Source organism: Alligator sinensis, unplaced genomic scaffold (assembly GCF_000455745.1).
Source record: "Alligator sinensis unplaced genomic scaffold, ASM45574v1 scaffold216_1, whole genome shotgun sequence".
In the NCBI taxonomy this organism is placed as follows: domain Eukaryota; kingdom Metazoa; phylum Chordata; order Crocodylia; family Alligatoridae; genus Alligator; species Alligator sinensis.
Genome location: NW_005841868.1, coordinates 4,805,960 through 4,818,292, shown reverse-complemented (window position 1 = coordinate 4,818,292; position 12,333 = coordinate 4,805,960). Strand labels below are relative to the sequence as shown.

Below are 12,333 nucleotides of genomic sequence, written 5' to 3'. Positions count from 1 at the left end.
TCTTTCCTGCACATTTATCTCTTTGTTTAACTAACTCTGTTAAGTATCTGGTCAAAATTAGCTTTATTATTGTGAAGACTGGAGCAAGGAAGCCATCAAATACTTCAGCCTTCTCTGTACCATCTGTTACTTACTCTTCTTCTCACTAAATGAGCCTAGCCTCTTCTTTGTCTTCCTCTTGCTTCTAGCATATTTGTAAAGCCCTTTCTTGAGTGCTTCAGCATTTAGGTGAGAAAAGTACCTTAAGGAGACCAGTCCAGTGTGCTATTTTTGTTCCAATGATGATTCCTTGAGCAAAATATGTCTGTGAATGTATGTAGCAGCCTCACTGTCAATCCAGTGCAGTGCCCAATACAACATTGGAACTCTCCAAGTTTAGGCCTAGCCCAGCTATAGAGCTATATGATATTGTATACCAGGGCATATATAATACAAATCCATGCAGATAAAGCACCTTCCTCTAAGCCAGGGGTTGGCAACCCCCAGCACACATGCCACAGCATGGCATGTGAAGCCATTTTGCTCAGCATACCACAGCTAGCCCCGGCTCTGGGCAGGCCCCTGCCACTTGCCACAGAGCCCAGACCAGTCACAGCATATGGTGGGGAGGCTGCAAGACCTACTGCTAGCAGCCCAGACTCCATGGTGGATAGCAAGGGCCTGCCCAGAGCCCAGGCTACTTGCAGCAGGCAGCTGCAAGTCTGCAAGTGGCTGCACTGGGATCCAGAGCCCTGGCCTGGCTTGTTGCCGGCAGTGGCTGCACACACACATAAGGAAGCATGGCCAGAGAAGGGGCCGGGGCTGCTCTGCCACAAGGATTGGGCCCCTGGCAGCTTCCCCGCCATCCGCCCCTGGCATGCCAACATCTTCCAAGTCAAGGTTGCAAGGTTTTTTGGCACTTGGTCCAAAAGTGTTGCCCACCCCTGCTCACCAACCCAGAAATATGAGATCTCATATCCCTGTTTGACCATCACAGACTTTTTGCACCAGAGCCTGTATAAAAAACCTGCTCTTGCAAAGGCCAGCACATTCTACCATGCAACCTTCTCCCTCCATGGAAAAAATTCTAAGCTCCACTCATCCAGGCCTAACCTTTGCTCCTGCCTCTCAGGGTCTTCCCCCAATGTCTTGCTTGCCACACCTTTGATGCTGTTGATGAAAAGGGGAGGCTGCCTTAGAAGCTGGCGAGCTGTAGATGCTATTCTTAGTCCTTTTTTCCTACTCCAGGGGCTCACCCTGGTCCACTTGGCTTGGAGTTCAGACCCCAACATCCCAAAGTCTGTCTCACCCCAAACTAATGCTGGGCCCCTTGGACCCCAAACTTTGTCTGAGCTTCAGCCTCTCTTGCCTCAGCCTCTTTTCCCTCTAGCTGAGGCCCCCCCCAGCCCAGGTGCACTGGTTTGGGCCCTGACTCTTCAGGCCTCAGCCTTGCAGCAGAGAGTACCTACCCCATACCCTACTCATGGTCTCCCCCATGCCTACAGTCACTCCCAGTCCTCCAGTTATTCAACAAACGTACACCACCTCTCTTAACGACATCTGCCAGGTCTCCCATCTTCATATGGATCACTTTGGCTCATGCCCCAGATGCACAGATTGGGTTTTCCGCCCCCGCCATTGTGTCCAAGAAACAGGGCTTGGGTCCCTTGTTACACATGTCTACAGGAGAGAAGGGAAAAAGCCTTATCTCTCCAGCTTCATTTACATAAATTACAGGCGACCCTTGCCATACACGGGGGATACGCTCTTGTATCGCCCACAAATGGCAAAATCCATGAATGAGACACCGCGTTCATGAACGCGGTCTGTATTCATGAACGCAGTGCCCCTGGCAGCTGGGGGGGGGGCGGGGCACAGTTCCAGCGGCAATGGTGGGAGCCCAGCGGCGGGAGCCCAGCAGCAGCAAGCACAGAGCTCCCGAGGAGCTCCTGTAAGTGTATAAAGTGTACTTAAAATGCGGGTTCAGCATTTGCGAATATTTTAAACCGCGACTAGCAAGGGTTTCCTGTACAATATTACTTACCTATCAGGTTCCCTATTGAGTTTTGTAGCTTTGACTGGAATGTGTTTATATTTTGATTGTATAAAATCCAATAGCAATAATATGCTACGAAGTAATGTCCCGCACAACTAATAATATCTTGCAAACACCTCACTGAAGTGAGAACTGCAATTATTATTAAAGAATATGAGCTAGCAAGAATGGATCAATCTCATGTAGAGATAGTGGACATCATTAATACAGTTCAAGAACTTCAAGGGGAGAGCAGTGGGGCTGTGTTTATCCAGCATCAGAAGAATGGGGTTCTGTCTTAGGTGCCGAGTGGTCTTCCCTGGGTAGCAGGGATGCCTTCCAAGAATCTGGTTTACTTTTGTTTCATGCCCTCCCTCCCCACCACCAGAGATAGGAACTAGGGCTGTGTGAAGCTTCAGCCCCCGATTTGATTTGGCGGAGATTCAGCCCGATTCGGAGGCCAAATCTCCAAATCTGAATCGAATCAGAGGACCCTTTAATCTCTCCGAACTGAACTGGAACCCTCCGAATGGATTCAGAAAGAGCCAGTGATTTGGACATAGACACAACTTCAAATGTTTTTTCTACATACCTCTAGGTAGCAGGCGGCTCGTGAATGCTGAGATGCAAGGGTGCATGGAGTGTCCCACAGAAGCACAGGGGGCTCCCCAGCGTGCTCAGCAGCAGACCCGGAAGTGGACCAGAAGCACTTCCGATCCACTTCCAGGTCCACTGGAGAGTGTGCAGCGGGGGCCCCGCACTCCTTGACTTAGCAACCAGTGCCTCCTGGATCTAGGGGGGCACCCAGGGTTCCCCCGCAGCCAATCACAGAGCCAGGGGGGCACAAGGGGGCCCCCCAGTGCACTCCCTGGCAGACCTGGAAGTGGACCAGAAGTACTTCCAGTCCACTTCTGGGTTCATCACTGAGCACGCAGGGCCCTCCCCACCCCCGTGCTCCTGTGGGATGCTCCATCCACCCCAGCATCACAGCATTCACAAGCCATGCGTGGTACCTCGAGGTATGTAGAAAAAACATTTAAAGCTGTGTCTATGTCTGAATTGCTGATTTTCTGAATTAGCATCAAATCTTCAGATTCAGATTTGGCTGAATCGAATCAGGGATAGTGATCCAAATCAATTAATTGATTCACTGTCCCCGATTCGGGCCAAATCTGAATCGAATAGAGCTCATTTCATACATCCCTAGAAGGACCAATCGTTATTTGGAGCTGGGGGAGGCTGACTCTGGTTTTGAGTCACTGATCTGAGTGGCTCGATTTCTTCTAGGGAAATACGGAGATGTTTTTCGTGCTTCTTTTGTTTTTTCTGCCATTTCCTAAATAAAACTTCCATGGGTACATATTTAAGTGCCTGTGAATAAGGAAGAATCACTTACAGAGGATCCCAGAGAAATTACATTTTAATGTCCCCAGCTATGAATAGAAGCATAGGTCTGGATGAGGGCTCGAGTCACTTCTACTTGTATTTATTAAAAGAGCCCCATGACAGACTGACCTCAGCCCTCATCGCTGTCACTAGCCTTGACTAGCTTTGACACAGGAGGCAGTACTGGGGAAGCGTGAGAACAGTGCACTAGAATTCATGCCCAGTAATTTGGTGCACAATGACCTGACTTCCTAAGGTCAGCATGGACTGAGCTGGTGGACAAGGCTTATGTTTGCTGCCACTATGCCTGTTACAGGCCAAGGTCTGGAAATCTGGAGATTATCCATAAATGATGCAATGCCATGATTTTTGTAATGCTGATGTGCATTTTCTTATTTACATAAATGACAGTCAGCTATAAATCTGCAATACAAAAAGAGTGGGCACAGACACACAGCCAGTCTTAAGGGTGGGCAACATGATCGGTGGGAGCACCACACACACGTGAGCAGCCCATGCTACAGCAGTGCTCTCCCCCTGCCCTGCTCTGCCCTGCCCCACCCCACCCCAGCCAATCCTTGCCCCAGGCAAGAGGAGCCATGCCCAGCTCAGCCTGTCCCCCTCTTCCAGCCCCTGCTCAGGAGGAACTGGGCCAAGCACATGTGGGAGGGGAGGGAGGGAGGGAGGCCTGTTCCAGTCCACCTGCCTTGCCTCCTTGCCTACAGCAGTGCCACTAACTTGAGGCAGGGAGCACCAAAATACAAGTTCACCCAGGATGCCATTTTCCCTAAGGGCTGCTCGGCACACAGAGACAGTCAACACCATCTCTATACCCCCAAAGCTGTGCAGGAAAAACTCTCTCCCCACTCAGGGACTAGGATCCAGGCAGGGGGCCCTCCCCACCTCCTAATCCCTTGCCACAGGACTTTGGGGAAAAAATACAGAGAGAAGTCAATCCAAGCTTCCAGCCAGTTGGAGCAGCAGCGGAAACCACCATAGCACAGACTGTGGCCATGCCCAGCACTACCTGCATTTCGACTAGCTTTTTCTGCTTGGTGCTGAATAGCTGCTTGCTGTAACCCTTTCCCTCCCATTCCCACATGGTTTCTTTGCCTCAGCTTCCCTCCAACCTTCCCCTCTTGCTAAGCCACCCTTGCCCAATTCCTCTCATCCTACCTTCTGTTCAACAGCTCCTCACACTTCCCTTTTACTGCCATTTAGCTGAGCCTGCCTTACAAAATCCCTCTAAAAGACACACAAAACCAACAAACACAACAAAATAGACCCACTGGTGGTTCTCACTTTGTGCACTTTCTGCTGGTGTGTTCTTGCTCCTTCCTTTCCCCTGTGTCCAGGTGGATTATCAGCTCTTGGGGATAGGTCTCTTTGCTGCTCTGTGTTGATGCAGCAGTTAGCAAAGCAAGATGGGACTCCCAGGCACTACTATAATAAACACACTTATGACTAGTCAAGTACTGGATGGAACAGGTGAGGAGAAGTGGCCAGGTCTACGGGACTCTAGCCAGCCTTGTGTGCTTGACTCAAGGAGCCACCTGGAGCACTGAGGCCAGAGATGACACAAACTGAAGCAGTTACAGGCAGTTTCAAGCCTTGAGTCAAGTTGTTCAGAGCATGCGCTGTGATGAGAGTGTAAATTCATTGGATCTGGGGCATACAAGGACTATTTTTGCTATCCGCCCCAGGAAAATGGATTTACTATACAGGGATCCCCTGAAGCTCACTGTTCTCTGCAGCACTGGGCCGTGCTCAAGAAGCAAGCCCCTCTATCTCCCAACTGCTCTAGCTGCTGCACTCACCTCACTGGGCCAACTAGCCCAATCAGTCTGGAGCCCAAGGCTTCCTAGTGCTGTCTGACTACAGAATGGTGGTACACACTGCCCCCAAAGGGTATTTTCTTCTCCGTTTGTCCCTTCTGAAGTGATTTGACTGACTCTCCTCATTGTGCTGGCCCTCTGTCCCATATGCTCAGACTGTGCTTGTCCAAGACTTGCTGTATACACTTCCCTTTCGGCAGGAGCACATCACTTGGTAGGCATCAGCCTGTGTGTAAAAGAGATATAATCAACACACATCTGTGCCCAGTGAAGAGGCCTCTACTCTGACATGCTTGCAATGGCCAAAGTTCAGGTCAGCATGTTCTATTTGACTGTGTATGCAGATAACATTGGCAACAACTGCACTGATATGAACTAGATTGTTTCAGTCTGCAGAGCTGTGGTAAGGGGTCTGCAAGGCTCCTAGTAGAGATACAGGCCACTAAGACAATGAGTTGAAATAGAAATGCTTTTAATTAAAAACAACTAAAATATGCTTTGGTTGATAAACGTATTTCAGATGCAATCACCACCCATTTGTGGACACTGTTTATCTGGGGGTTGCTATGTCAGAGGTGGACAGAGGAGAGGAAGCTTTACTGCCATGACCACCATCCATCCCCATTGCTTCCTTGTTTTGGGAATCGCCAGGAGACCCATGGACAGAACTTCATCATCCAACCCTGAACTGCATCTGAAGCAGGAGGGAACATCTGACATCACCATCTGCTCTGCCTAGAACATGAGACCTCTAGGTTCCTGCTCTGACCCTTTCCCCCATCTCACTTTACTTCATTACTTTATTTCTTCTCTTCCCCAGCTCTTTTTCTTGCCTTCAGTTTAATTAGAGTCTAGTTGGCTGAACTAGACTACAGCTTTCACAACACAATTGTGAGCCTATGACCAAAGAGGCAGCTGAATGTACAGCTCAGGGCATCACTAAGCTGTGCGCCAGGGCAGAGAAGGGCTGTTCAGAACTTGTGTTGTGCCCATGTTTCATGTTTTCCATTTAGCAGCAAGGCTGCAAGTGAGAGTCAGCACCACAGACAGAAACTCATCATTTCCCCCTCAATGTTCTTTTCTGTCCCCTTCTGTGTATCTGCCTGCAGGGAAACAGGATGAGAATCCACCAGCAGCAGCTCCACCCCAGCTCAACTAGTTTCTCTCTTTTCTCCTTAGAATCAGAGAAGTAGGGTCAGAAGGGACCTTGTAGATCTTCAGGTCCGACCCCCTGCCTGGGCAGGAGGAAAACTGGGCTCAATTGACCCCAGACAGGTAGGCATCAAGCCACTTCTTAAAGACCCCCTAAAGGGTAGGAGCTAGCACCACTTCGCTTGGAAGTTGGTTCCAGATCCTAGCCGCCCTAACTGTGAAGTAGATCTTACGTATGTCTAATCTAAACCTACTCTCCAACAACTTGTGGCCGTTATTCCTTGTTATCCCGGGGGGCGCTAGGGGAAACAAGGTCTCCCCCAAACCCTTCTGGTCCCCCCTAGTGAGTTTATAGATGGTCACCAGGTCCCCCCTCAGCCTTCTCTTGTGAAGGCTGAACAGGTTCAGGTCCTGTAGCCTCTCAGTGTAGTAGGTCTGCCCTGCTGTCCCCGGATCATGTGGGTGGCCCTTCTCTGGACCCTCTCAATGTTGTCCACATCCCTCTTGAAGTGGGGTGCCCAGAACTGGATACAGTACTCCAGCTGTGGCCTGACCAGTTTCGCGTAGAGGGGAAGGATCACCTCCTTGGACCTACTTGAGATGCACCTGTGGATGCACAATAAGATCTGATTAGCCCTGCCGACTGTGACCTCGCATTGTCGGCCCATGTTCATCTTGGAGTCAATGATGACTCCAAGATCCCTTTCTGCCTCCGTGCTCTCAAGAAGGGAGTTTCCCATCTTATAAGTGTGCTGCCGGTTACTACTGCCCAAGTGCAGCACCCTGCACTTGTCCGTATTGAAACGCATCCTGTTTTTGTTAGCCCACCCCTGCAACCTATCCAGGTCTTGCTGCAGACTTTCCCTCCCTACTAGCATGCCCACCTCACCCCAAATTTTGGTATCATCAGGAAATTTAAACAGGTTGCTTTTCACCCCGTTGTCCAAATCGCTGATAAAGAAATTGAACAGCGTGGGCCCAAGGACCGAGCCCTGGGGGACTCCGCTGCCCACTTCCCCCCAGGTCGAATATGACCCATCCACCACCACCCTCTGAGTACTACCCTTCAGCCAATTTGCAATCCTTTAATGACAGCTAATTTCACCTGAAACACTGTCATGCAAGGGGTGTGTAAAATACTGTATAGTGAAAGGGAGCAAGGCATATCAAAAGAAAAGCCTTACTCAATACTGTTTCAAATGCCACAGCTGTTTTTCCTTCTCTTTCTGGATTTCTAATAACATTTTTAGAATATTGTTAACAGAAATTGTTGCAAGCAATGACTTGACAAAAAACTCAGAATACACTCAGGAAATATAACCAGGAACAAGGGGCCTATTAACATTTCATCCCTTATGGGCTTCAAGGTGCCTTATTTTCAACACAGCAGTGGATTCACAGAGATGACAAGAGGTGTGTCTCCTAAAGTCCATGGCTGCATCCTTTTGAAAGTGGTATGTCATTCAGATGCATCTTTAGATTACAATGAAGCTGGGATCTGTCAGGTCCCTGCTCTGTGCCCCAAAGCAGGTCGGGGCACCTTCGGGCTCTGCTGAACAGCTTGGAGGCCACGTCCATTTTGCCTCCCTGCCAAACTCAGGACCAATGCTGAGAAAAGACCCCTATCCACTCCCTTCTACTCTGCCTATGCCTGAGTCCATCAATTATTGGAAGCAGACAGCTCAGAGGAGTGCTGAGTATGAGCTCAAGATTCAGGTGTGGATAGAACAGGAGCAAATGGGGCAACACTATTTTCTTCGAAGTCCTGGGCTGAGCAGGAAAGCAGTACTGATATGGCTTGTGAGTCCCCACAATGAAGGAGGTGCTCACTGCACCTTGGCTGGCTAAGCCTACAAGCAGCCCAGTGGGGCTTAGTAAGGACACGTTTCTATTTAAGCCAGCACTCACTCCCAAGTAAAGCTGCCTATGAAAATAATAATTCAACCATGGGAGGGACACAGACAGCTCTATACACTGCTCAGCAGGGGATCCTGTTCCAGCTGAGTACATAAGGGAGGGGATATTTTAACTGGCCCTGTACTTCTACATGGAGGCCAGGGTCATCACTCTTAGTGGAGCTCAGGGGACAGTAGGACACATACAAGGAGTAATCACACTGGAGAAGACACCTATGCATTGCAGTCAGGGAGCACTGCAAATTTCCATGCATAGTCCAAGTGACAAACTACAAGGCAAGATATCCAATCAAGTTTTAATTATTTCAGATACAAATGTCAGAAGCAGGAAAGGGCTGTCTCCCTCAGTACAGGGTCTGGCTTCCCATACACTGCTCTCTGACTAGCAGGGATCCCAGATAAATCAAGCAAATAACTGATTTACAGCAGTGATAGCCACTTCCAGAAGTAGGGAGGTAGGGGGAGCAGAGGCTTGGCTCACAGCAACTGAAACACTGAGCTATGCAGTTCCCAAAGAAACTCCAGAACTCTGCTCCCATCAGGGCTTTGGGAAAGTGTGTGGAGCAAAGACAGGGGAGAGAGAGAAGCTGTCAGCCAGGGGGTTGCAGACACACAAGCTGATCTTGGAAGCACTCTAGATGGCTCCAGCATTCAGTGTTAAAGCTACATTAGAATACTGTGATTAGTGAGGTCTTTGGCCTTGTAGTCATAATAAAGGCTTTTTCATTCACACTAAACCTGGTGTTCACCCTGCACTTGTGTGATCAGTCTCCATGGAATTAAACACGTCTGATCCACAAGAGAACAGCTCCTCAGTGTGAGGGACTTTGCCCTTATGACCTGCCCCCCTCTCTCTCTATCCCATGTTATGCACTTTGATCAGTCCCAGGGATCACTTGCTGACATACTGCCCTTACCAGCTGAGAAGCCATGCTTCTAGGGTCCAGAGAGACATGTACAGAGACTACACTGTGACTCAGCAAGGGCAGAAGCCAGCTGACAGGCAGGTGGCTGGCCTTCTACTGATGGCTGAGCTTGAGGATGATGGACTCTCTGTCCTGAGGCCTGTAATCAGAGACACCTGCAAAACAAAACAGCTAAGTGAAAGCCTGTGAGCAAGACAGGTGAGGCAGGTTACAATGTGAAGGACTTGTGCAGTGCAAGGAGGTTAGGAACAAAGTGCACTCTTAGACACAGCTGGTGTCCCCAGGGGTTTGAGATTATTCCTGGTGCATGGGGCTTCCTGCTAATCAAGAAGGGATGAGCATTCAGCAAAACCAGGACTTGCTCTCCAGGGCCTCTGCAGCTCTCACTGGAGGCGTAACCAACGGATCAATGACAAATTCCACACTGCCTGTTTTTTAAAAGTTCTCCTCAAATACCAGATCTAATGCCTGCTCTAGCTGGTGAACCAGTGCTGCGTAGAGCATGGATCCCAGAGCAGCCAGAATGGGCACTGCAGGTGGTGCAGTCTGGACGAGGGCATGTAGCGTAAGTGCCAGATCAGCTGGAATGAACACTGTGTTGTGCATGATATCTGTCCTGGCTAGATTGTGCCACAGTTCACATCCCACACAGCACTCGATCCAGCTGGTCCAAGACCCATACTGCAAGTGGTACTACCAGGCTGGTCAGGCACTACAGCCCCAGCAAAGGTGCTCATTTGGTCATCTAAGCCCTTCCTGTCTGCCACAAGTCTGGCATGCTTTCCTAAGGTGCAGCAACAGGCTAGCCATGCTCCATAAGCTTCCCTCTGAGCTGCTCTCTAAGAGTATGATGGCAGCCAGCTACCAGCTATCTATGCAGAGCTGAATGACCTGCTTCACATCCACACCCATGATATGAAGCAGAGGAGGTGGCAGGCAATACACATGGAGGTGGGGAAACTTAACAAATCCCCTAATGGGGATAATGTTGTGTTGTGAGCCTGTCTTCAGGGAGGGCAGCCCAAGTGTTGTCAAGAGCAGAATGTGCTCATGATATGCAAGCCAGACTAGACTGGTTTAGCAGCACTGTCAGGAGTAGAACAGCCACCGAGCCCTTGCCCTGATCTCTCTAAATGTGCCAACATGGCTGCTAGCCATGGCCTTGCCTAGCCCTCCCTACTTCTGTGCCAAACACTACCTCAACAGATTGCCTGGCTTGCTGACACCAGTGACTGGATTTCAGACATTTTGCAGAGGCAGCAATTACAGCACAAGGGGCCAGATGTGGGAACAGCAGGCCCCAGTGGACCAGATTGGCTGAGGAACAAGCTGCCATTTTTATACCCTTGCTGTAGGCCAGAACTGCATTTTAGCATGGTGAGCCCTGAGGCACCTGCACATGGGCCTCATGCAGTCCTTAAATACAGGCTAAATACTGCTTTAAGGCATGCAGCTTTCACTGGGGCCAGTTAAAGCTGAACCTCCAGCCTGAATTTGGCCCATGGGTGTTGTGCCATACATAGAAAAGCCTTTTCCAGAAGCTGGCTGGAACCACTAGGAAAAAAGCTCAGCACCAGCCCCCTGGGAAGGGCTGTGCATTCCCAACTGAGTCTTTCCAGCAGGTTCCTTTTCTATAGCACTCCCTAGTCCGCTGCATCAGAGCTCTACTCCTCCTCCCCTTTCAATGCATGTGATCCTGGCAGCAAATTTGGATCCCATGTTCCACAGAGAAGCCTTGAGTGAAACACAGCAGCAGCTTTGGCAAGTCCCGGGGTGCAGGGGTGGGGGAGCCACCAGTACACATAGTACTGGCAGATGCTGAGCTGGTCCCCAGATATTGTGCTACCACAACTCACCTTTTTCCAGACTGGTGTCTGGGGCCTTGAGAAGCTGCCAATAGCTCCTCTCTGCATCCTTGGCTTCTATCCCCATCACTGTGGTTAACATTGGGCCTTGCAGGGTGCTACTGGTTTCAAACCTAATATTGAAGGAAATGGAGAAGAGGGAAAATGACTCTGTGGGGCAGAATGGGGAGTACAGTCAGCCTGCTAAGGTTAGGTAATTCCATGGAACAGGGCAGGAGAAAGAACAATTATTTGTATTTCACTTTAGCTCAGGAAGCAACAATGCATGGGCATATGGCCATGACAGTGTCTATGGTCATGTGTGCTAACAGCACTACACAGAGGGGATCCTAAGCCAGGGAAAGGGTCTGTAAGGGAGTTTTCTGTACCAGCAGCAGCATGTGAGGGGCTGGACATCAGGACCCACTTTAAGGAAGGAGGACCCGGGCAACTATAGGCCAGTCAGTCTCACCTCCATCCTTGGCAAAGTCTTTGAAAAAATTATCAAGGCTCACATTTGTGAGAGCCCGGCAGGACAAATTATGCTGAGGGGAAACCAGCACGGGTTCGTAGCAGGCAGATCGTGCCTGACTAATCTGGTCTCTTTTTATGACCAGGTTACGAAATGCCTGGACACAGGAGGAGGGGTGGATGTCGTATACTTAGACTTCAGGAAGGCCTTCGATACGGTATCCCACCCCATACTGGTGAACAAGTTAAGAGGCTGTGACTTGGATGACTACACAGTCTGGTGGGTGGCGAATTGGCTGGAGGGTCGCACCCAAAGAGTCGTGGTGGATGGGTCGGTTTCGACCTGGAAGGGTGTGGGCAGTGGGGTCCCGCAGGGCTCGGTCCTGGGACCGATACTCTTTAATGTCTTCAGCAGCGACTTGGACGAGGGAGTGAAATGTACTCTGTCCAAGTTTGCAGATGACACAAAGCTATGTGGAGAAGTGGACACGCTGGAGGGCAGGGAACAGCTGGAAGCAGACCTGGACAGGTTGGACAAGTGGGCAGAAAACAACAGAATGCAGTTCAACAAGGAGAAATGCAAAGTGCTGCACCTAGGGAGGAAAAATGTCCAGCACACCTACAGCCTAGGGAATGACCTGCTGGGTGGCACGGAAGTGGAAAGGGATCTGGGAGTCCTAGTGGACTCCAAGATGAACATGAGTCGGCAGTGTGACGAAGCCATCAGAAAAGCCAACGGCACTTTATCGTGCATCAGCAGATGCATGACGAACAGATCCAAGGAGGTGA

General features: G+C 50.0%; 1 protein-coding gene across 4 annotated transcripts in view; it reads right to left on the bottom strand.

Annotated features, from left to right (window-relative positions):
• Positions 1–8,580: 8,580 nt before the first annotated feature.
• TCN2 (transcobalamin 2) overlaps positions 8,581–12,333 on the bottom strand; it is a 22,377-nt gene continuing 18,624 nt past the window's right edge. For all 4 annotated transcript variants that reach the window (XM_025193531.1, XM_014526438.2, XM_025193527.1 and 1 more), the window contains 2 exons: positions 11,086–11,207; positions 8,581–9,384 (listed from right to left, as the gene is read on the bottom strand). In XM_025193531.1, the coding sequence (XP_025049316.1) occupies positions 9,323–9,384; positions 11,086–11,207 (184 nt within the window). In that variant the 3' untranslated portion in view covers positions 8,581–9,322. The remainder of the gene's footprint in view (positions 9,385–11,085; positions 11,208–12,333) is intronic.